We start from the raw sequence: 24,600 nt of genomic DNA, 5'->3' as shown, positions 1-24,600 counted from the left end.
TATACAACACAAATAAGTACGAAAAGGACAACTGCTGAATCATGAACGTTGAGAAGAATGAATGAAATTCCAGCAAAAAGTATGCTGTAAATGTTTACTATAATGGATTGGAAAGTGCCTACGTGCATTGTAAACAGAATGATATAAATGAAAACGGGAACACAAACCAAAAATAGAAAGAGAGATGTAAACAAAATTGCGTAAAAAAGCGAACAAAAACAAAAAAAAGGCGCTAACAAGTTATGTGTGAGCATATACCTGACATCAAATAAATTTTCATTTTTATGTCAAATAAATTTGAATATAATTGACGAGAATATACAATAAATTTAAATGAAGCGAAATATAAATTAAAAATATAAATATAACAATTAAACTAATTACTTAAAAATATATTAACAATTTAATTAACTATTTTAAGTAAACTATCAGATTAAGAACTGAATCTTCATCTTCTAAATCTTTACACCAAAATTCCATGTAGCATCTACATGTGGAATTTATGGCATGTGTGTTACATGTTGTCGGTATGGAAATATCGGTTATTGTGTTTCACATGGAATATCCTCCTTAGTTAGAAAATTGAAACAAAATTTTTGTTGTGTTCTGTTGTTTTCAAACAATTCATAAAAAGCCCACCATTATTGACATGAACCATATGTTAGAATCGTCATATATCAAGTGATCTTTCACCAGTTTGATGACATATTGGTTTCTTGTTGCTAGGTGTTACGCTTTAAATGATCGGTTTCACCAATATGCTTTTTAAAATATCAACATAGAGTACACACGATAATGTTTGGGTGGTGAAAATCTATCTGAAACGAGAAGCTTTCAAATCTTGATAAATAGTATGCATAAAAGTCGTTCCAGTTAAAAAGTTGAAGATTTACAAACAGTGGTTAATCCTGTTTTGATAATACGGAATGTAGTTCTCGGTAGTAGTCTTTGGTAAGATTTTAAATACAACACATCCATTGTGATCCACTACTGTCTTGCTAAAGTATTGATTTAAATCTTTATAGCAGAAAAGGAGTACTACTGTAGCAAGAAATAAAATAAAGAGGTAGGAAATCATTAAATGGAAAATATTTGTATTTTTTTAATGACAATACAGCACTTTACATAATTTTTGCAATCCGATCATAGTTGAAAGGGGTTTGGTTGGAAAATTTATATATACTTATACATGCTTACATTATGAAAGTGACCATCGACGCCCTATGTTGGCAGCTAGCAAATTTACATGACTAGGGTCATATCCTGAACGATTATTCATGATTATAACATATTTTCAATACTATAATTGTCAATAGCCATGTTTTAAAAACATTAGCAATATGTTATAGAAAATGTTGATAATAATCTAATGTTGCCATTTTTTTTTATGTAAATACATCCACCGTATATTGCGATCAGTGTATAGAAACAGAAAAGAAGCTTGATGGTTTCTTTCTTCACATTTGTAGTATATCATAGCCTTTAATATTTTTGATATTTTTGAATATTTTTGAAGTGTGCCGAAGATAGTGTTCGGTAATTACATTTTAATTAGTTAGGTTAGGGTTATTGCCTTACGTATCAAAAACCACTTGGACAAAACAAATCGCTTTAATGACATTTATAAGGATTTATATTTTATTTATTTGTATTTCTAGAAATCTTTGTGATTTCCTAAGTAACTTTTGGGTCAATAACAATTTTACACTGCAGGTTTTCATTTATGTAGATATCTTCTACACTGTCTTCGGGACGTAAAATCGGCCTCATTTGAATATTGTGAAAAGTATTTGCGTTACATTTTTAAAGAAGTATATCCGACAATTCTTAATAAATGAATATAGTTACAAATGCAAAATTAGATAATATTTTAAAATGGGAAAATGTATGTATTACTATTATCAACATTTACTGTTCTTTCAAAAGCAGAGTGCACAGGTACTCAATTCAAGAGATTATTTTTTAAACCTTTGCATTTATTCACCGTTTTACATGTGTTAAAAATTTAATAGAAGGGGTTTCTCCTCGACTATCCATAGATATTATAAACAATATTTAATCTAAAAAGTTTGTATTTTAATAATAATTATGATAAGATATAAGAAAATAAAATTCATGTGAACATGAATTTATAATTACGACGTACGGCTTTCGTATACGAACATTCTTAAAAAAAACTTGATTTGTATTAATGTTAACGTTAATAATGTTAATAATATTAATAACAATGTTATTGCTGATATGATATTACTCAAAATAATTTTTATTTGCTATACAAGTTCAAATAGATAAAACCTACTTGTGGCGTTATGTCGCGAGAGTAATTTTTATAACCAATATGCCTTCATATATGTCAAATACTTGTATTCTGTAGTTATTGTATTTATTTTGAGTAATTTATCGCCAAATTTTAATAAAGTAGTCTTTGTTCCACTTTCAGTATGTAGTCATTTATCAGCACAAATGGATGCCTGCAGAGGAAATAGTGAATGCACCCATTTTAAGGGAAATCAAACTCAAACAAAAGTATACTTTTTCAAGTGTGAATGCAGTAAAAATCGTAAATTAACAAAAATTAATGAAATACTGATAAAAAGAAGTTTTAATTTCAAAGCAGATATTTCAACAAAATATCTTTTTAGTAACATTTTATATGAAAGTATGTAAAATATGATTAGTTTTATATGTTTTGTGCATTAAAATGAAATATGGTTACTAAATATTATGCTTATACCTCATATTGCTGGTTTCATATATCAAAAATAACATAGGTATAGTTCACATATGATATATATATAAAGCGCAATCATAATCGGTCAGTTTTATACTATTCAAATTTGCTTACATCGCAATAAGTACTTTTGCACAATAAGCGGCAGCTTTTATAAAAACTCCATACAAAATCCATTCAAAATCTTTACTAAGTGCAGTAAAATGCTAATAACATTCTAAAATTGTAAAAAAAGTCTAGTAAGGTTGCGAAAGTTTGAAGTGGTGCCATTATACACAAAAGCTCAATGATTACGGATTAGAGTGTTCATACGCAACTCACGACGACCAACCTTATGTATACTGCAGAGATTAGCGTACAGACAATTTGACAAGTCTATAAACTTGGCTAATTCTATTAGTTTGCAAGATGGCAGCTCTGTCAGATCAGTAAGAAAAGTTGCCCCATTGATTTTTAATCTTCAATTTATCAAATATGAATATAAGAATGTGAAATACGGATTCTTCATCCTCTTCAGAATCACAATCCCGATAATGGTAGATTGTGGCGGTAGATTCATTAGCGGGTAGATTCATTCTCATAGCAAAAATTGGTAAACAAGTATATATTACATATGTTATATGTGATACATCTGTGCTTAAAAATAATAGTGTTATTATCATTATCACAATACAAATATTTAAAAATTTTATATGTGTAGTTTTATTATATATATTTTTTATATATAAAATTAAATAATCTGTATTCATTTATAAATTTATATTCAATCATTAGTTAGAAAAAAGTCACTCGTTGCGTATGAGTTACGTTTTACCACTTAAGAAACTGTTTATTCCAAAGGTCAGCTTTTGGATATTAGCAAATATGCATTTAATTGAGTTTACTTGAATGTAGCTATGTTTTAATATTTTTATATTTTCAGTAAATCAACTCAAATACATTTTTTTTTAATATTTAGTATCTTCAGATAATTTCTATGGCTACGCACGTTTACTTGTTATTTTTCATTTTGAATGTGAATGTCCTGTAGATGATCTACTGAGAGCATTATATAAAGCTATTAATAAAAATATTAATCTCATATATATCAGAAAAATTATTCTATCCCATGCTGAACTAATTTTTGAGTAAGTAACATAACAAATCGTCTTTGGATCACACTCATTTTTTTTTGGAACCTTTTTTAGATATGAAGAACTAGAATTCGAAAGTATTAAGAGAAAAAGACTCTTAACGTTGATGTGCTTCAATGATTCTGTAACAGTTGAAAATGGAACTAAAATAAATATGATTCAAAAGATTCTACGAAGAAACAAACATTGTACCAGCTTTGATAATTCTGTACTAATGGAATTTAAAAATATGCGTATATTTTATACAATCAACACAATGAAATTTAATAATCATAAAAAATGGTTTATGTAAGTTAAAGTAATTTAAAAAAAAATGATTTTAATAAATATATATAATATATATAAATAATTAACCTAATTTTTCTATAGCTGGTTTATAATTTCGTTCTAATAAACCACTGGAAGTAAATTTGTTGATGAACTTACATAGCAAATTAATAAAACTCCAAATTCGAACATACAAGTCAAGTACGGCTTTGTGTCAATTGGATAATGAGCACTGACTCTGAGCTTCAAATTTAGCAGAGCATGAGCTCAACTCTGTTGCTTGCAGTTTCAAAAACAATATTCAAAACAGCTTTATGGTCAGTCAAAAAATCAATTAAATAAAATAATATAAAAATAATTTTTGTTGTTGTAGTTCACTACTTTTCGAAACCTCTCTATTTTATTAATAATTTATATATATTATATAATGTTGTATATTATTTATATTTGGACTAATGATTATTATTATTGATTTTAGTTATAGTGACATCAATATTTTCAGTAATTGTATTTCGAATGCAAATATAGTCTTGAAATCTCTTGCAAACAAACTTAATTCTTCAAGGGTAGTAGCTCGTATAAGAGACATAGAGATACAGAAATGCGATGGTGAATTAGATATACTAAGAACTATTTATTGGAGCCTTAAAACATTTCCCAAGACAAAGCCAAAAATCATTTATGTAACTGCATGTCGCGATGGTTGTATCCATACAAAAGAATCTATCTACGAAGAAACTGACACAACTGATGTAGAGAATTATCAAGTTTTTTTCGATGCTGCACAAAGAGGTATCTTTATAATGTATTTAAACTTTAATTATATACTATACATTAATGTATTAAGTATTAATAAATCCAAATAATGTTCCTAATCTCAAATAGGCTACGTTCAACAAAAAGATGGTTCTGATTTTATTGAAAAATTTGGTCAAATTTTAGATTTACCATTTAATGAATGGCCAGTGGAGAGGTTAAATCAACATATGATAAAAGCACTGCAGCATAAAATAGGGTAATATTAAAATAAATATAAGTTTTCTAAAATTTTTTATTATTATTTTTATTATTAACAGCTGCGTATTCATGACAAGTCCATCTTTAGCAATTACGTTTAATAATATTTTATTTAAAAATAAAGATATGAGAGAAGCTAGCGTATACGATATTCAAAGACTCAATTATTCATTTACTACCAAATATATATCTCATTTAGTTATAATGAATGGTACCACAAACAACATAAAATGTGTTATGGATTTCGGTAATATCTTTTAAAAAGGAATTTAATTTCATTGTTTATTATTTATTATATATTACAGTTAAAACATATGGTTTTAAATATTTGAAATATTTATATATGACAGTGATGTCACATGGAAACAAGGGCGGTATTATTTACACCGAGACTGATGTCTATAATATTGAAGATGTGATCTTTAAGGCTTTAAGAGAGAATATAACTTTAAGAAATTTACTTTTAATAAATTTAATAAATATTTGCCGAGGTGTTATTGATCCACGCTTTGAGGACAGAGATTTAGTATATGAAGAAATTGACAATGATGATTTAGATGAAAATTTTATAAGCTTTTATAGTGCACAAGAAGGTAAAATGTAAATTTATAGTTTTTATAAAAAATATTTACTAAATATATATATATGTTAAAATCAAATATAAATTTAAATTTAAATTGTATTTGATTTTATATCGATATTTAATTTTATATATTGAATTTTATTGTTTTAATGACTAAATATTTTTAATAATAATTTTGTTTTTTTTTTTTGGTTCTTTCATATTTTTTTTTGCCCAATTAGCCCGTAAAAAAAGAAAATTATTATAGAATTTTATTTTATTCAATTTTTTATTATTATAAATATAAGTTATAATTATATAATACATATAATTTTATTTTTATTATTGTATTATAAAAATAGACGAATTTTTAAAAGTAAAAAATATATAGATTAAAAGTATATAGTTTAAAATTACTATAATATGCAATGTTAGTATGACGATTTTATCTTTAGAGTATGCGTGTGTTTAGACTATTTTATATTTTAATATCTTTTACGTATAATTTTATATATAATGTATCTAAGGAAATGGTATGTAATGAAAAATAAAATGCCATATTCTTTATTACAATAGGTTACGTGTCTTACCTTAAAGAATATGGTGCAGCTTTCATTATGGCATTTTGTGACAATTTTAATACAATTACCACAGAAAGATCAATGCTGGCAATAGCTCAAAGTGTAGAAAATACACTGCAAAATAAAATGCAGTAAGCAAAAAATATAAGCGATGCCTATACTATACTATTATTATAATAATGATTTCTTGCTACTTTTCAGATTCTCTCCTAAAGTAACTGAATATCGCGCTAAGCCAGGTGTAACTCATATTATAAAAATGGAATTGGCTAACTCAAGCCTATACACAGAACTTTATGGAGAAATTTATGATATAGTACAAAATCGTTTATTTGCTATGGATAATACAGTCTGTCAAAATGTCACAGCTTGTATTTAATATGCTTTCTTATCATTATTAATAGCAGCAACTGGTTTTTAATTAAATTATTTATATATATAATAATTAACTTGCTGCTTCTGCTGATAATTTATTATCTCATATTTAAGTTTTCATATTAATTGTAAATAATTTAATTTGAATTTAATTTGAATTTAATTAGATTTATTAATATCTTTTTGATTAATCACATAATTAATATTAAAGATAATATTGTAGATATTAGGCATTTCATTCGTTTACGAAAAGTTTCTGGTGTGAAAGAGCTGTTAAGAAAAGTAATATAGTATTTCCATTTATCTGTGATAAAAAATATAATTTTGTATTAATATAAAAAAATAAATCTTAAACAAATTTTAATTTTACGTGATCGAAAACACAATTTTAAATTGATAGTTATTAAAATGGTAGAAGAGAGTCAACTGGAATGATCATTTTTGATATTTCTAAAGCCTTTGACAAGGTCTAGCATGATGGTCTGATAGTTAAAATGTCTCATCTAGGTGTTCCAGGCAGACTAACTAAGATCATCGGTAGCTTCCTCCGTGGGAGGTCCTTTCGCACGAAAATCAACAGCGCTCTCTCGTCAGTCCGATCGCCACTTTCCCCCACTCTCTACAACATTTATACATCTGATATTCCAATGTTAGGTCCCTCGATTTTGGCGTTATATGCTGATGATACGTGTATGCTATACTCAGATAAATGTGCTCTCAACATAACGAACACACTTCAAGAGCATATTAACCTCATTCTGGAGTTTTTTCAGAAATGGAAAATAAAAATCAATAATGAAAAAACTAAAGCTTTGTTTATAACGCGTAAGTGGAGACAGAATCCGTCGAGAGTGAGAGTGGGTGATATGGTGATAAACTGGGAGGATAGCGTTAAATATCTCGGCATCATGTTGGACAAACGATTCACATGGCTTAAACATGTTCCACTAAAAAGAATTAGCTGTGCCAAAATTCTTCATTACCTCCAGCCGCTATTTAGAAAAGAAAACTGATATATAACCAAATAATTTCTCCGTCACTTCTATATGGTTGTGTAGCGTTTAGCAAAGCTTCAAACACTACTATTCACCAGTTAGAAATTGCACAAAGCCAGGCTCTGAGAAGACTTTTCAAAGTTTCTTGGTATATTAGGACGAATGACATCCTTAGGGACCTCAAGATTGATCCCATCAAAAAATACATAAAGGATAGAGCCTTGAAATTATTTGCGAAATCTGACAGACTTACTAACACCGCGTTATCAAATCTTAGAATCGTTACAGGCTCCTCGGGGAGGTATGCAGATCTGAGGTCAATTATTACTTAGTCTGATGATGTGATAAATAGTAATCCAGTCAAGGCACAAAGAGGGGTTTTAAAGAAACGCTCAGTTAATATAGAGTAAAAGTGCTCAGGTGCACTGACTCAACTTGTCTCTCTCTCAACGTAATAAAATGGTTTTAATTAAAATATATATAAGAAATAAAAGATCACTGCTAGTAACAAAAAAAAAACAGTTTAAGTAAAATTGAAATTTATTGTATCAGTACAAATGAGCCTCACTCTTCATATCGCTAATACGGCATTGTTCGTATCTAACCTGTAGAGCTAACTTTAATGTAAAAGTACGAAGTAAATAGCGCATGACGAGCGTCCCTTCGATAAGTTGACGACTTCTTATTATACCTTATACCTTATTTTAAAGAATGAAGAAACAATTCTTTTAATTAGAAAAGTTTATACAATATTGAATTGCAACAACAAAATTTTAAAATTTATTCTTTACAATTTTTAAAAAAATTCTAACAAAAGATCTGTTGAATTTTAATAAATCTGTAGTACTTGTTGCTGTGTTCTTGAACATAGACATATCAAAGCGAACTACAATGCAGATGAAATGGTCAAGAAAAAGGGATATAAGCTAGGTTGATACCTCAATACAGACCACAAATTATAAGTAGCATATATAGTTTAAATTAGATAGAAGAACAAAACATCTTTTGGTTGCAATTTACCGGTAGTATGTGTGCTTAGTAAACTTCTATAGTGCCGCTGCTTCACTGGTGGTTCCAACTGACAAACGAACTATATGAAAGTTGCTACTTCACATAGTGAATCATTGTAATCAGTTTCTATATCTGTTTCCAGGTCTGCAGATGGAACGATTTTAATGTTACTGACCTGGTAGAGATTATGTAGGAAGCTTTATAGGATCTCCTTCACTTTATTTGAAAGATCAAATAGTTTAACAAGCATAACACAAAAATCTATATTTGCTTAGTCTAAGTGGGTTGGCTTTCCCTAGCAACTTTAAGAGCAATACAATGAGCAACAGTTACCTCCAAGTGAAGATGTTGGTGTTTGTATTTAATCCTTTATGGTTGTACGGGCTTTATGGTTCATTAAAAGAAAGAAGAAGAATTAATAACGCAATAACTTATGTATATACTATGATCCATTGGAAATTCTTTGATGCAAGAAAGATAGAAGATTTAATTAATTAAAAATGTACCGATAAAATCTAGTATGCTCTTTCAGAAGTTAGCAGCAGAAATCAAGTAGAATCATGAGTGTTTCAAAATCGTGCAATCCATTCTGATCGCTAGAAGTTAATAACAGAAAAGGGGTATCAATAATTAAAGAATATACTAATTTATATAAATATATAAGAAAAGTCTTAATGTTTTTTTGTACATATATATAAACTAAATGTTTATATGTACACACTTTTATTTATTTTTAAGTTTATTTAGGTTTTTTTAAATAACATTAAAATGTAAAATTTTACAACAGGAAAAATATTAGATATATAAACATAAACTAAATTAATTGAATAAGAATGAGACATTTTTATATTATTTTATTCCCTTTAATAATTTAACCATGAAATTTATAATTATTAAAATCAAAACATTTTTTTTATTATTTGGAACGGAATTATTGAACTTTAGTTGTGGTTTTGTGGTTTTTAATAAAATTATTTAATATATTTTTTTTATTACTATTGGCAGGAATATTATTTCGAAGTTTGTATTTTTAGTTTTAATTTATTTTTCGTACTCATTTTTATTGTTTTTGTGTTTAAATAAAAATATTAAAAGTTCACTTTTCGTAAATAAATATAAGAGATAAATAAATTATAATATATTAGAATTGTATGTATAAATTTTGTTGGTAGTATGTGTACAACATATACGTAATATATCATTATTAATAATAATTTGATTATTTTAAAATTTCCACATCAATATTTTAAGTTTAATTTATTCAAAAATTGTGTGTAATAATAATATTATTTGGTTTTATTTTACTTTGTGCTAAATTTATTTTTTAAAAATATTTTCATTTTTAATAAAAGACACGAAAGTGAAAGAGGTTCTTATACTTTTTTGTTCATTTTTTAAAAGTTTCTCCTATTTTATTATAAACGAATTTCTGTTTTACATTTTGCATTTAAGAGTTTTTCAATTTTTCCTTATATTAAAAACACCGAGATTTGTTTAAAAAGTTTTTTTTTTTTGTTATCTTATCGAAATATAAATTTTATTTTTCTAAAATTTTTTTTCTAAATTTTTTTGTAATAGTTTTTTAAAACACCGAAAGCTTAAATTTAGATTTCTAAAACTTTAATTTTGTTTAATTTTTTATACAGTTTCATTTGTGTATAAATACATTATTATTATAAAATTTCTCTGCATTGTTTTTTGCTTTCAAACCTTTAATGTTCCTTTCTTTTTTTGAAAATGAAAAGAATAAAAAGTAGAAAAACTTTTAAAAAATAAATTAATTAAATAAATTAAAAATAATTGTTTATGTTTATGTGGGGTATGTGCGTGTGTGAATTTAATTTTTTCTGTATTTATTACCTGTTTTCGTTAATGATTTTTATATATTAAATTTTTAAAACTTTATGTATTTTATACATAATTCAAGTAGTATAATAAATAATAAGATAAATATTTTTATAATGTATATATAAATATATTTTTTTTATATTAAAATTTAAAATACAAAAACAAACTTTTCTTTATCACAATATTCGTTACTACTTTTTGTTGTTAGCACCTTTCTTTTTTCTTTGATTCCTAACATTCTTCCATCTGTTTCATCTCCATTATAACAAAGGAAGCTATACACTGCATTCTAAAAGACTATCTGTACTCTCTTCATAGTTCATACAATAAATCGTGTTATTAATGAAGTGAAACTTTTTTTAAATAACTTTAGAATTAAATTTTTATTATTAAAATATATAGAAAATAATATATTTAAATATATCTATGAAAATTTTGAGACAAGCGCCTACTTGAAGTTAATATAGATATATATATAATGATATATATATAATTCATATAAAAATAAATTAGTCCCGGAAGTGGTGACGCCAGGAATAATATAGCGGCGGTAGTGCTACGTATAAATACACAGCTTACCCGACGACCTAACATTGGAACTTACTCTAGACCCAAAACAGTGGAAACTGAGATAAAGATGCTTGAGATAATCAAGTCACAAAAAAAGTCACTTTATGTCTATAGAATCTAAAATGTGTTCCAATAGAATAAAATCCTATTGTAGCTCTATTGTAATGTTTAACTATTAAGCTGACCTGGAAATTATTCTATAAGAACATATAAAATAAAGTAAATCAAATCAAAAATAAAATAAAAAATCAGTAAAATAAGATAGAAATAAAACAAAAATTAAATAATAAAGAATAAAAAAAATAAAAATAAAAAAAATATAATAAAAAAATAATAAAAATATAATTAAATAACAAGAAAATGAAATATAAATTAAGCTTCCGTAAATATATTTCTGAGAAAATATGAATGTAGGCGATGTATGTTAATGCAGAAGCTAAGCTGTAAGTGACTATGCTAAGTAATATATATAATATATATATATATATATATATATTATATATATATATATAATAATATATAATAATATATTATATATATATATAATAATATATATATATAATAATAATAATCGAATAATCATACATCAGAAGTTAGCTGACATGTATTACTTGGTCATAGAAGAAATTAATTGCTTTATATTCCATGTACTCGCAAATAGAATAATGACAACTCTGGATCAGAGTTTCCAATAGAACGGATATTATAATATTTGATATGACTAAAAATATTGTACTGTCTGTTTATAACAGCAATAAGACTAATTAAGTCAACAGAAGTCAGAGAACAGAGTTTCGAGAAATAAAGCAAGTAAATAAAGTTATAATTACATCAGTAGTAATATCGGCAACTGGAAAATCTGATAACTAGCCTAAATATATAAAATAAACAAATGAACAAAAATTAATGAATTTTTTAAATTTCTTAATTAATAATTAAGCAATATTATATTAAGCGAAAAAAAAAATAGTATCAGTTTAATGATGTAGAACTTAAACTACACAACAGAGCACTTGGTAGGTGGCGAAACAAGGGGAGAGAATTAGGGGATCCTCCCTTTGATTATATAATTTACAATTAATACACTGAAAAAACACCACCAAAAAGAATATTTTCTAGTACATACCTAACTTGGCAAAATTCTGGTTACTCACTAGATTGGATATGTAACACCTATTCAGCTATTCAGCGGAGGTTGGTACTGCTGCATAAAAGTAAATAAAATTATGTTATATAAAATAAAACAAAAAATAAATAAACTAAAAATTAAACGGTTAAAGAATTAAAACAAATGATATCAAAATATAAAATTTTTAAATAAAGTTAGAGAAGACAACTTTAATGTCAAAATTTTTAAAAATAATTTTTAAGTTTTTAAAAAGTTTCACTTCATTTTTTTTACGAATATTTGCTATTAACTATCATTACTTTTTTTCACAAATAGTATTTAATTTCTATTTCATTAAATTAATTACTACTTTAACCATAAATAGATCCTTCTCTTTTTTACTTTTCTTATTCTTCTAATAATTTATTTAAATTCTTTATTTCATAGTGTTATGCGGATTTCAATTTAACCACTCAAAGAATTAATTTATGGAGGTTTCGATAAGCAAGAAAAATTATATACAAATTTGGAAATATATGAATAGAACTATTATAGGTCTCATTGTGCTTCTAGTCGTGCAATAGATCAGTCGCGAGAGGGTTGGAATTTGTGGTTGTCTATAATGCTTCAGCTGTAACTTGCAGAAGGGCATCGAAGTTTTCTCAACACGGGTTTATGCTACATATTATATTTATACATATTTTTCGGTGAGTGCAAAAAAGTTATAATATTCCTGTTGTCAGTTAAGCTTGCTCCGTCACTGCTATAAGGCAATGAGATTAAAAGTTTGCAATTAAAGTTTTTAAGTTTGATAAAATTAATTTCTTTAAAAATACTGAAGAAGATAATATCATATTAAATTTTCTAATGAATTTGTTCATTGTTAGAGGATTCTCTTCAGCAAGGCATACCATATGAGAAGGTAGATATTTTACTAAAGTTTGAAAAACATTATTATAATTTTTAATTATTATAATTTCAAAAAATTTTAAATTATTTTTTTTATTATATTTTAAAAAAATACTTTCTTGCTTTCGAATACCTACATTAACTAATTATTTTTTACACTCAATACCATATTTTTTTATCACAAAATACCTAATATATTTACATATCTTCATTCCTATCTTTACTCGTCATAGTTCACAAACAATATACCTATTTTATTACCTAAACCTTAAATCTAAAACAATTCGTTTCTTTACTTTTCATAACTAGTTGGTTCACGTTTTTTTCCGCTTCCTTCTTCACGCGACTTGTTACGTTTGTTTGAATCTCACTCGTTTGTTTTTGTGTTACACATATAATAAAAATGTTTCTAAACAAATTCTTATATAAACTTAAAAATTTTAAAAAATAATTTTTTAAATATAAATTAAAAATTTTAAAAATTATTAAAAAAATTATTCATTCATTAATTAATAAATAATTACTATTCTTATATTCTTAATTATTAAATAATTATATTATATATACCATAAGAGTAGTAATAATTAATCTTACTTCATTTATATGAGTAAAAAATATTATTAAAATATAATAAAGCTTCATATTTATTTACTCATTGTTTTAAAATGAATTTACTAATAGATTGAGATTTAAATAAAATTAAAATAAATAAAATAATTAAAAAAATACATAAATAAATTAAATAGAAATTAAGTTTTATTTACTCTCGCTTTGCTTTTTCAAGTTAGATTTTTTTTTATATTTTTGCGGTAGGTTTCATATTTTCTGTCCTTTATATACATATGTATATATAGTGACTTGAAGTATTTATAAATTTATTTATATTTTTTTAAATTTTTATTTAAAATCAGTCTCTATTGCTATTTTAAAATAATTTTTGTTGTGTGTGTTTTAGTTTTTGATTTTTAGTTTTAAGTTTTGCTTCTCTGTAACGAATTTCAATCTATTTAGTTGCATAAATACTCGATTTCTATCGACTCGTTATAAAACTAATATTACGTTTTTTTTGGCATATTTCATATTTTTAATAATTACAAAAAATTATAATATGTGTTTAGTATTAACTGTATGTGTTTATATGTGTGTATGTGTGACTTAGAAAAATATCACATTCTTACTTCGTTCGATCAAGAGACATATTTTTGTTTGTAATTTAATAATAAGTTTTAGGTTTTTTATATATATATATTTATATATATAATATATAATTTATTTTTATTTACAATTATTGTTTTAATTGGTTTATAGTTTATTACTAAAATATATAAATTTAAAATATTTAGAATAATTTAAAAAATATTTGATTGAGGTCATTTTAGAATTATTGCTAATTTTATTTTTGTTTTTAATTTACTATATTAAATTTAAGTTAATTTTTTTTTTCTTTTCCATCTAAACTTTGCGCATAAATATTTTGTAGACATTCATAAAAAGTTGTATTTTTTTTAAACATATAATTATTAATAGTTATATTTATTATTTGTTTTAATTTTTTTTGTTTTTTGTATATCAGGGAGATAAGGTTTAAAATATTTGCTTACAATTATATAGAAAGTTCTAGGATAAAGTGTGAGAGCTTTAGGGAGTGAAAATAGAGTGAAAAATTTTGTTCACAACATCAACAGTAAAATATTTTTTTTTTTGTAAATTTTTTTTTTTTGTATAATATCCAAAAAGACAACTAACACCGAAAAATAGTTTCATTATTTTGAAATTTTTGATTTTTAAAAATACATACATTACTCTTTAATAATATAATATATATTTTACATGAGATAGATTTTGTTAACGATTTTAATATATTTTAACATATTGTATTATTTTTTGTTCTAAATATAGTAAATTAAAATTAAATATATTCCAAACATGTTCCAAATATAATAAAATTAAATATCAAAGAAAAGTATAAATATTTATATTAGCAACCGGGAAAAGATAAAGTAAGGTAAACAAAAAAATTATAACATAAAAATATAAAATAAAATTATAAAGATATAAAAACTTAAATAATATTAAATCACTAGATTAGGTTACACCGACGAGATCCCTAGAGGATCCACTTCGGCCTATTGGCCCATTGTGTTACTGTATATAGAGGAAAACTGACATTTTAGAATCATCTAGAATCTTTGGCGAACCCCGAGATGCTGTATGGTGGCAGGTGTTGTAATTGATCAAGATGTGTAAGAAAAGGGGCTCCTAAAGTGTTGAGTCGCCGTAGTGCATGAGCTGGACAAATGCATAGCAGATGAGAAGAACTCTCATCGTTTTCCTCACAGCTGCGATAGGTATGATTGAAAGGGCGATTCAATCTTCTCGCATGGTTTCCTAGTTTACAGTGACCTGTAAGTAAACCTATCTCTACGGTAGCATCTCAATGAGAATATTGGATTTCCTTTTACCGGAAAGTTTTCAGCTTACATACAGATGCTTGCATATCGTTGAGTTTATGCATCTAAATACATTAAATATTACATTTTTTTTTATAGATTTGGTAATATTTGAATATAACTGACAAATAGGCTAATTGCAAGGATACCAAATCTTGTGTTGGAAAATTTCAGTCATAAGGCTTTGGTGATACAAATAATTCTGTATAAGCAAAATCGCCCACCCTAGGGATGTGTTCGCTCTATATGGGTATCTGTTAGTTTTCACTGTAACTATTGTTATTTTTCTCACAATATACACTACTAATAATTAAAACTTTCTTTATATACTATTATAGACAATAGTTATGAAAAGCGTATATAAGTAATAAATCCTCTTCTGCCATTTCCTTTTAGAGAAGTAGAAGACAGCGATGAATTATCTTTTCAGAGTTATTGAGGAGTCAATTTTTATATATGAAAGGATAAAACTGAGACAGATTTTTATGTTTTTAATATAAATATAAAACTAGGATTATTACATATATTTTTTATATGAAAGATAAAATTAAATTAAAATTAATATCATATAAAAAATACAACAGATCTTTTTAACGTGTTATTACACATAATAATAAACTAAAATATAAATTAATTTTTAATACCACTAAAACGTTAAAATTTAGTTTTCAAATGAACTTAATAAAATTTTTTAAAACGTTTTAGTCATTTTAATAAATATATATTATTTGTTTTGTAAAATATTTCATACATTGAAACCTTGAAATTGTCATAATTTCACAAAAAGGAGGATAAATTGTTTTTTTTTAAAGTTTTTGTTATAATATACAGTACATTTATATAATTCAATAATATTATATACACATATTTTTTACTATTATTTATAATATATAAAAATTTGTTTGGTTATATAGAAATAGACACTCAAAAACACACACATATATAAAATTTCTTTTTTGTATTAATTTTAATTTATGATGTATATATATGCATAAATGTATATATGTCTATATATACATAAATTTTTGTTTGCTTGTAAATTTCAAATGCATTATATATTATATAAATTATTTTTATACAGTAATTTCGTTGATCAATTGTTGCGATTTTGTCTTTATTTACTTCACTTCTTCTAGAATTTATGGAAAAATATTTTTATTTTTAAATTAATAATCTTTCATAATTTTTAAATGGCGCAAATATCAGTAATTCCGAAATAAAAGTCTATAATCCCTCCAAATCTTACAAATTCCTAATTCATTTTCTATTTATTCTGGTATTTTTTAATTTAATAATTTAACAAATTTTTGTTTGCTCTTTTAAAATTGCACATTTATAATTTTATATTACATATACTATTTAATAATATTATTTATTTAAATATTTCATATATAAATTGCAAATTGGACACCGATTTAATAAAAAAATCTATGAGATATTGCTTGTTTTATATTATATATATATATATATTATTATTTTAGCTTAGATTAATTTTTTTCGTAAAACTTTTATTTACTTTTAATTATTACATATTTTTAATTCATCGTATTTAATTTTCCTTTAAGTATACTTTTCACTTAAATATAAAATTTTTTTGTACAACAAGTTGCATTCTATGAGATAATAAAATAAGAATAAAATAATAATATAAAATAAAATAAAAATAAAATAAAATAAAAATAAAATAAAAATAAAATAAAATAAAACTAAAATAAAATAAAAATAAAATAAACATAAAACAAAAATAAAATAAAATAAAAATACAAACAACGAAAAAAGTTGAATTATAATAATCTAATTTTAACTAAACTATTATTATTATTTTGACACTTTTTTAATTTAATTTTAATTTAAAAATAAATTGATAAATAGAAAACTGACATGTAGTGTTAATTAATCCAAATAGACGTAATATAATAATAAACAAAAAAATATATAATATCAACTTAAATGGTAGGGTGAAATAAATAATAATAGGCTTATTCTTTTGTAAACATATCGCAAAAAAACAACCGTTTATTTTATAAATAATATATGAAGCAATAACACTGCTTGCTTATTTAGTCCAACTTGTTTGAAATCGCTTAATTAATAAGCAGTTATATTTGTCATTAAACCTAAGACCAGATCGACTAAAGTACAAATATAAAATAAATTAAATTTACTGTCATATATAAATAATCGAAATAAATTATTTAACCAAAATGCTTTCCAGCAATGATCACTGATCCTGTAATGTGTAAGGGTATTTGGTAGCATTCATAACAGAAAATAGTATACTTAGGCAAAAGTTAAATTTAATTATTTTAATAATTTTAAATAAGCATCAAAAAAATTTATTGGAAACAATAATTACTGCTCCCAAGGTAGCTTCTTACATTTTTTATTTTTTAAGTCATATATTATAATGACTTAAAAACTAATAAGAACTGGGAATAAACTGTTGCCTTTTTGAAAAAAATTAAAAAATACATCAAGTTCCATCGATGTATTTTAGCATTAACTTTTATATATTTAAAATAGCTCTAATGCTTTAAAAAAATTACAAACTTCAGATCGGAGTAACTTAATGAGTTAACAAGGTCTCGGTTTTATAATAGATAAACTATCAAATAATTAAAAAAATAACATCATACATTATTTAGTCATTATATGTTATCTTATTTAGTCACCATACCTAAATTAATGGGTGGGTTGGGATTGATGTGTAACAACGGATAAACTTTCAAGAAATATAGAATATAACACATACCTTATTTAGTCAGCATATTTGAATAAATGGCTGCGTTTGATGCTTAAAAATATATGAACCATGTAGGAATTTAAAATATCACATCACACCTTATTTAGTCATCAGATGTTAGCTGAATAAATGGTTGGATTTGATGTTTAAATATGGAGGAACTATGAAGCGATTAAGAAATTATCATTATATCTTATTTAGTCATTATACCCACATTAATGGATAGACCTGATGTTGAAAATTGTGTGAACTACTAAGTAATTAAGAATAAAATATCATATCTTAGTCAGTCATCATACCAAGAGTATGATTGGGCTTGATGTTTAAATATGGATGAACTATCAAGCGATTAAGGAAGTAACGTCAGACCTTATTCGGTCATCAAACCTAAATTTATGGTTGAGTATGATGTTTAAAAATGTATGATCTATCTAGCGATCAAGAACTTCAGATTATACCATAATCACTTATGGTGGATAGACGTTCATTGGATAAGAAGTACATGACAAACATAAAATAGCGTATGCGCTTGTGTTTGATTTAAAAGTATTATAAAGCAGGTATGTGATATGAAAACAGGGCGAATCCGTCTAATACATTTTCATCAAAAGTAGTAATAAAAAAATTTTTAAAATTAATAATTCATACAAAAATGTAACAAAGTATTAGTATAAAAAAATTACTTTAAAACAAATTCAAAATCAAAGCTGAAATAAAGAAAATAAATAAATAAAAAACAAAATTATATATTTCAAAAATAAATTTTATTAAATAAAATAACATTTCATATTCAATTATTTAATTTAATTAATAATATAAATTGTGCAAATCCATAAAAAATAAAATAACTTGAATACTTTTTTTTAAAATTTTTCAAATTACAAATAATTAATAATTAAAATTTATAATTTTTATTTTCACATATTTCACAGCATTTAAAGTATATTTTTACAATAAAGTGCAAATTTGAAGTTTCTCTTAGCTGCATTTTTATAATTAAATAATAAAAATAAAAAATTAAATTTTTAATTGAAAATAAAAACAAATTTTGTGATGTTAGACAAAGGAAATAAAATATTCTTACTTTTGAAGTAAGTGTAAAAAGTCAGAACTATATAAATAAACTTAAGAAGGCAGTGATTTTACGTTTATGTGTTTGTTTTTTATTTTTTTTTGCAGTGTATATATATAAATATATATATATATTATATTGCATTTTTAAAAATTTAATTTGGCTGTCATTTTAGATAAAATACTTAATAGAAAAGTTTTTTTTTGCGTTTGCAAGGCAGCTTATATTTAAAGTGATAGAATATATAAGAGTTTTGAGTTTTTTAAATAATTATTTTAAAAATTATTTATTAATTAATTTCAATGAATAATTATTAAATTATGAAAAAATATATATGTTTATTAAAATTTATTTTAATATTATTGTTATTTTTTAAGCTGTACTGTTCTTTGCGTACATATTAGGAAGGGTAAACCGCACTAGGACGGCTAACTAGACGTGCGGAATAGAGATTTAAACTCACTCCCTTATCAGGTTGAATTATTAAGAACTAACCTAGATGTAGTTTTTTTGTGAGTACCATCAATTTTTTTTTTTCGTAGTATTCATGTATATTATAGTTTTTTATAATAATCCATAAGAATTTAGTTGAAGTAGTTTTTGATTTTAAAAAATTTAACTATATGTATAAATAAATTTTTTAAGTTTGAACACAATGTGCTTGAAAATTCCTAAATAAAAGTAAGTAAATTTATGAAGCCCTGGCAGTTGATTTTTAATTACTAATGGCTTATTAATGTTATATGAATAATATAAAATTTTCTTAAATAATTTCTTTAAGTCATATATATACATAAATAATTTTTAAAACTTTTGTATATGTTCTCAAAGAACAAATTAGGAAATATATGATTGTAACATTAGAAGAGGGGTTAAGCCTAGAAAATGTGAAGTAACAGATTATATATTTGAAATATGTCAGATAAGATGATATTTAGACGGCTGAGGCCTTGTCATATATTTTTTATTTAATTCCATTTTCTAATTTATTATAAGTACCATGATATGCAATTTACATTTCAATTAAAGAAAAAAGAACTAATGCACTAATGATATATTCATATCATATATGATATATAGTAATATATATCTTTCAGAACAATTTCTACAGCAATGTTATTATATAAAATAATAATTATTTTTGATTTATTAATGAAAATAATAAAGTGGCAGTATTAAAAAGAACAAAACTTTATATAGTATGTCTTTGAAGTGTAGTCGTATAATTTAGTACAATGGGTGCTTACGACCATCTTTTCTATACAATACATGAGCAAGTTTGATATCTGTAGAACGCAGTTCGAAGAGGGTCAAGAAAGATACTATTTTTTAATAAGTTCTATATATAATAAAATATTATATGTACGCATATGAAGTTTGTTTGAGATTATCAAGTATACTTTAATTGCATACATATATTCAAACAAAAGAGTTAAGTGATAATTGCAATTTAGATACAGATATTGTTATTGTTCCGAAAAGTTTGATTTTCAAGAGATTCAATTTGCATTCCTATGTAATATTTCTGGCTCTTCGATTACCATTAAATTTATATATGGATTTTGAATGTCATTTTGTACCATCATCTGCAATTCTTCCTACTATATTCCTACATGACTGCCATTATAAATTATATAAACTGAATTTAAATAGTATTTTTTTAAATGAATGTGAAGGGGATAATGGTTATAATAGGACAGGACATAAAAATGCTATTAAAAAATATTAAATATTTTTATTTTTAATTTTTATAAAGATTATTAATGGCAGAAATTTGTTTTAAAATTAAATTTCATTATGAATTATCATGAAAACATTTATAAGCTGCCAAGCAAAATTTGGTTAGGCAAGATATATAGAAATATATTTTTCTAGAAAAGAAATTGTGAACATATATAGATATAATAGTGATTTAAACAAATGTAAATTATACATATAAGAAAAGTGTAATACAAATATATAATTTTAAGTATCACATAACGACATTGAACACTTATTTGAATAAAAAGAACATTTAATATTTCTTTTACTTTCCTTTTAAATAAAAAAAAAAAAAATAAATAAATGAAAGTGAATAAATAAATCATAAAATAAATTAATAATAAAAATATTGCCCGTAAAATATTTCCTTAATTTAGTTTAAAAAACACTATTCAAGAAATTTTTTTATATTAAATATTAACAGAAAAAAATGTTTAATATTAAAAAATTGTTTAAGAACTAAAATTATTTTATATATAAAAATTTATGAATAATATTTCCAAAATTCAGAATATACCAAGAAAAAAGAAAATCTTTTAAAAAATGGTAAAATTATGAAACCAATATATTTAAAATCAATAAAGAAGTGTATAATTTATTATAAAGTTCAGTATTTTTGAAAAAAATTTAAAATTTAAAAAAAAATTTAATATTTATTTAAAAATTTAAATTTAAAATAAAAAAAATGAAAAAAAAATTTTAGAGTTCATAATAAAATTTAATATTTATAAAAAAAAATATAAAAATTTTTTAAAAATTCTTATATTAAAATAAAATTGAAAATTTATCTAACAATTAAAATTTTAAAGTTCATTATAAAATTTAAATAAAAGTTAAAGTTTATGATAAAATTTTTTAATTATAAAAATATTTTAAAATATAGAATATGTAAAAAATTTGAAATTAATCAAATAATTTAAAATGTCAACTTTAATTAATTATATTAATTTAGCTGCATCTTGTTTTAGAAATTTTGTGTTTAAAATTAAATTTTTGTCTTTTAAAAATATATATGTTATTTAATATTTATTGACTTTCTGCTGTTTTTTTAAGTTTTAATAAATTACCATATTAAACCTGTTTTAAACTGTAATTAATAGTTTATTTAATTTTACTTAATTTCTTTTATATTATTATATTATAAGTTATGAGGTACTTCATATTTTTTGGCACAGTGAAAGTTTTATTCTTTATCTTTCTTCTTTTCGCAATGTTTTATTTTTATTTTTACTATTAATTTTACTTTATGCTTTGCTTAATATTTAATATTATTAAATTTATTTTAACTTCATTGGTACGGCAAAATTGTTTAAGAAATTATTTTGCTAGTTTTTTATTAATTTTAATATTTTGTTTTGTTGAATGCTTTACAATTGTAGTAAATATTTTTTTTGTCTGTTTTAATAAAAATTTATTGTTTAAAAATATTTGTTTTTCACTTTATTTGTGTTAAGTAGCTTATATAAATTTAATTATTACTTATATTTTTATTTATTCTTACTGAAACTACTATTTATAGTTTTAATTCGATGTTCTTGGTTCAATGTTGTTTGTTTTTGTTTTTTTTATTATTTTTAATATTGTTTTTTATGTATGTATATATTGTAGTTAAATTATTTGTTTTTTAATTAAAAAAAAAAATAAAGATAAAAATTAAATTATAAAATTATCACTAACCAATTTTAGTTTAAAAAAATATATATTAAGAATCTTGATGATTAACAAATATTTTTGTTTGTATTTATATATAAAACAGATATTAACCACATTTTATAAACAAAATGCTTATGGTATTTATTTATTTTTTATTTCAAATTTATTATTTTATTTCAAAATTAAGTTTGCATATATCGTTTGGCATTATTGAATTTTTTTATGGATTGAATGACAGCGTTATATAAAAATTTTAATATTTATATATTTGAGAAAAAAAAATAGGAAAAATTAACAAAAAGAATAAAACAAAAATAATATATACTTATTAATTTTGTTGTTTACATTTAATGTGAAAAATAATAATCTATGATATACTACATATATCCAGTTCACTTCAATTATCGCCTTTATCATTATATAAAAAACTTTTCTCCTTTGCTAATAAAATATTGATTTTATTGTTTATTTGTAAAAAGAAATATATAGTCTTTTATATATAATGTTTAAGATTCTTAAAAACATATAATCAATATTAAATTAATGCCATTGGAGAATTTTTTTATAATGTCACAGATAACCAATAAGTACATATATGTAAAAAACACTTTATTTACATATGTTTACTTTGTTTTTTTTTTACGAATTAGATAATTAATTTAATTAAGTATTACTGTTGTTAGTGCCAGAATGATTTTTTATTTTAAAAACATAAGAAATTCATCAAGATCCTTAATAAAATTCACCACTATTTGCTTTATATTGTTTAGTAAATTAAAATTAACTATGTATTGTTTTATTTTAAACTTATATATAAGAATGTAAATAAATTTATTATAAAAATTTGCTATTGTTTTGTTGTTTTTGTTATAGTTTTTTTTATCGTATTAATATATATGTTTTATTTTTATTTGCATCACAGTTATTTATTGTTTGTTGCAGTTTATATATAATTAATCTATTGTTCTGTAAAACTGTTTTTGTAGTAAAATTAGCTATTGACGGTGGTTGTTTGTTTAAAATATTTTTAATTATTTTAACTATTTGTATATATATATATAGTATAAATAAAAAAGACATTTTTCTTAGATTGTTTTATAACTTTTTTTAAAAGTTAATTTAAATTATATAATTAATATAAAATAACTATTTTTATATAAGTATTTGCTATTGGTTTTTTTTGTATTAAAATTTGCTAATATATTAAAAAACTAATTATATTGTTGTTTTTGTTATTGCAGTTGTTTGTTGTAAATAGTTTAAATAGTAACAATAAATATTGCAGCTTTAATATTTTTAAAAAATTGTACAGATTTTATATTATTTTTACTTAATATAATTATAAAAAATATTGCATAAAAATTGTAACTGTTTGAGTGTATAAAAAATATTACATAAATATTTAAATAAAATATATAATAATAATAATAATATTTTCTATTGTTATTTTGATTTTTAATTTTTTGATTATTGTTATTCATATTTTATTTGTTGTTGTTGTTTTTATTGTACATAAGCAGTTTGTTTGTTGTTATTTAAATGATTAAAATAAAAATTAAATAAAAAATTTAGTTTTTATATTGTTTAAGTTAAAAATACTTTTGTAAAATAGTTTCTGTAAGTTTCTTGAATATTAATACTTATTTTTTTTTTGTGTTTTACATAAAGATATATCTTTATATTTGTATGTAGTATATGCAATTTTGTTTATATTGCATATAAGTTCTTATATAAATAATTCATTGCCTTGTTACTGAAACCAAAATTGTTGCTGTTCTTAGTGTTCACTGTTTTTGTTGTTGTCTCTGTGCTAC

The 24,600-nt window shown here is 23.1% G+C and overlaps 1 protein-coding gene across 1 annotated transcript; it reads left to right on the top strand.

Moving 5' to 3' along the window:
• Nucleotides 1-4,127: 4,127 nt before the first annotated feature.
• Nucleotides 4,128-6,671, top strand: LOC119670937. Its single transcript, XM_038081392.1, has 7 exons — nt 4,128-4,152; nt 4,610-4,923; nt 5,017-5,146; nt 5,208-5,395; nt 5,454-5,741; nt 6,287-6,422; nt 6,493-6,671. Exons 3-7 carry the CDS (start codon nt 5,118-5,120, stop codon nt 6,668-6,670), a joined length of 819 nt encoding a protein of 272 aa, XP_037937320.1. The 5' UTR covers nt 4,128-4,152; nt 4,610-4,923; nt 5,017-5,117; the 3' UTR covers nt 6,671.
• The last annotated feature ends 17,929 nt before the right edge of the window (nt 6,672-24,600 follow it).

The sequence above is a fragment of the Teleopsis dalmanni genome, chromosome 1, assembly GCF_002237135.1.
Source record: "Teleopsis dalmanni isolate 2A chromosome 1, ASM223713v2, whole genome shotgun sequence".
Lineage (NCBI taxonomy): Eukaryota > Metazoa > Arthropoda > Insecta > Diptera > Diopsidae > Teleopsis > Teleopsis dalmanni.
Note: the sequence above shows the minus strand (reverse complement) of the source record. Positions and strands in the feature narration are given on the sequence as shown.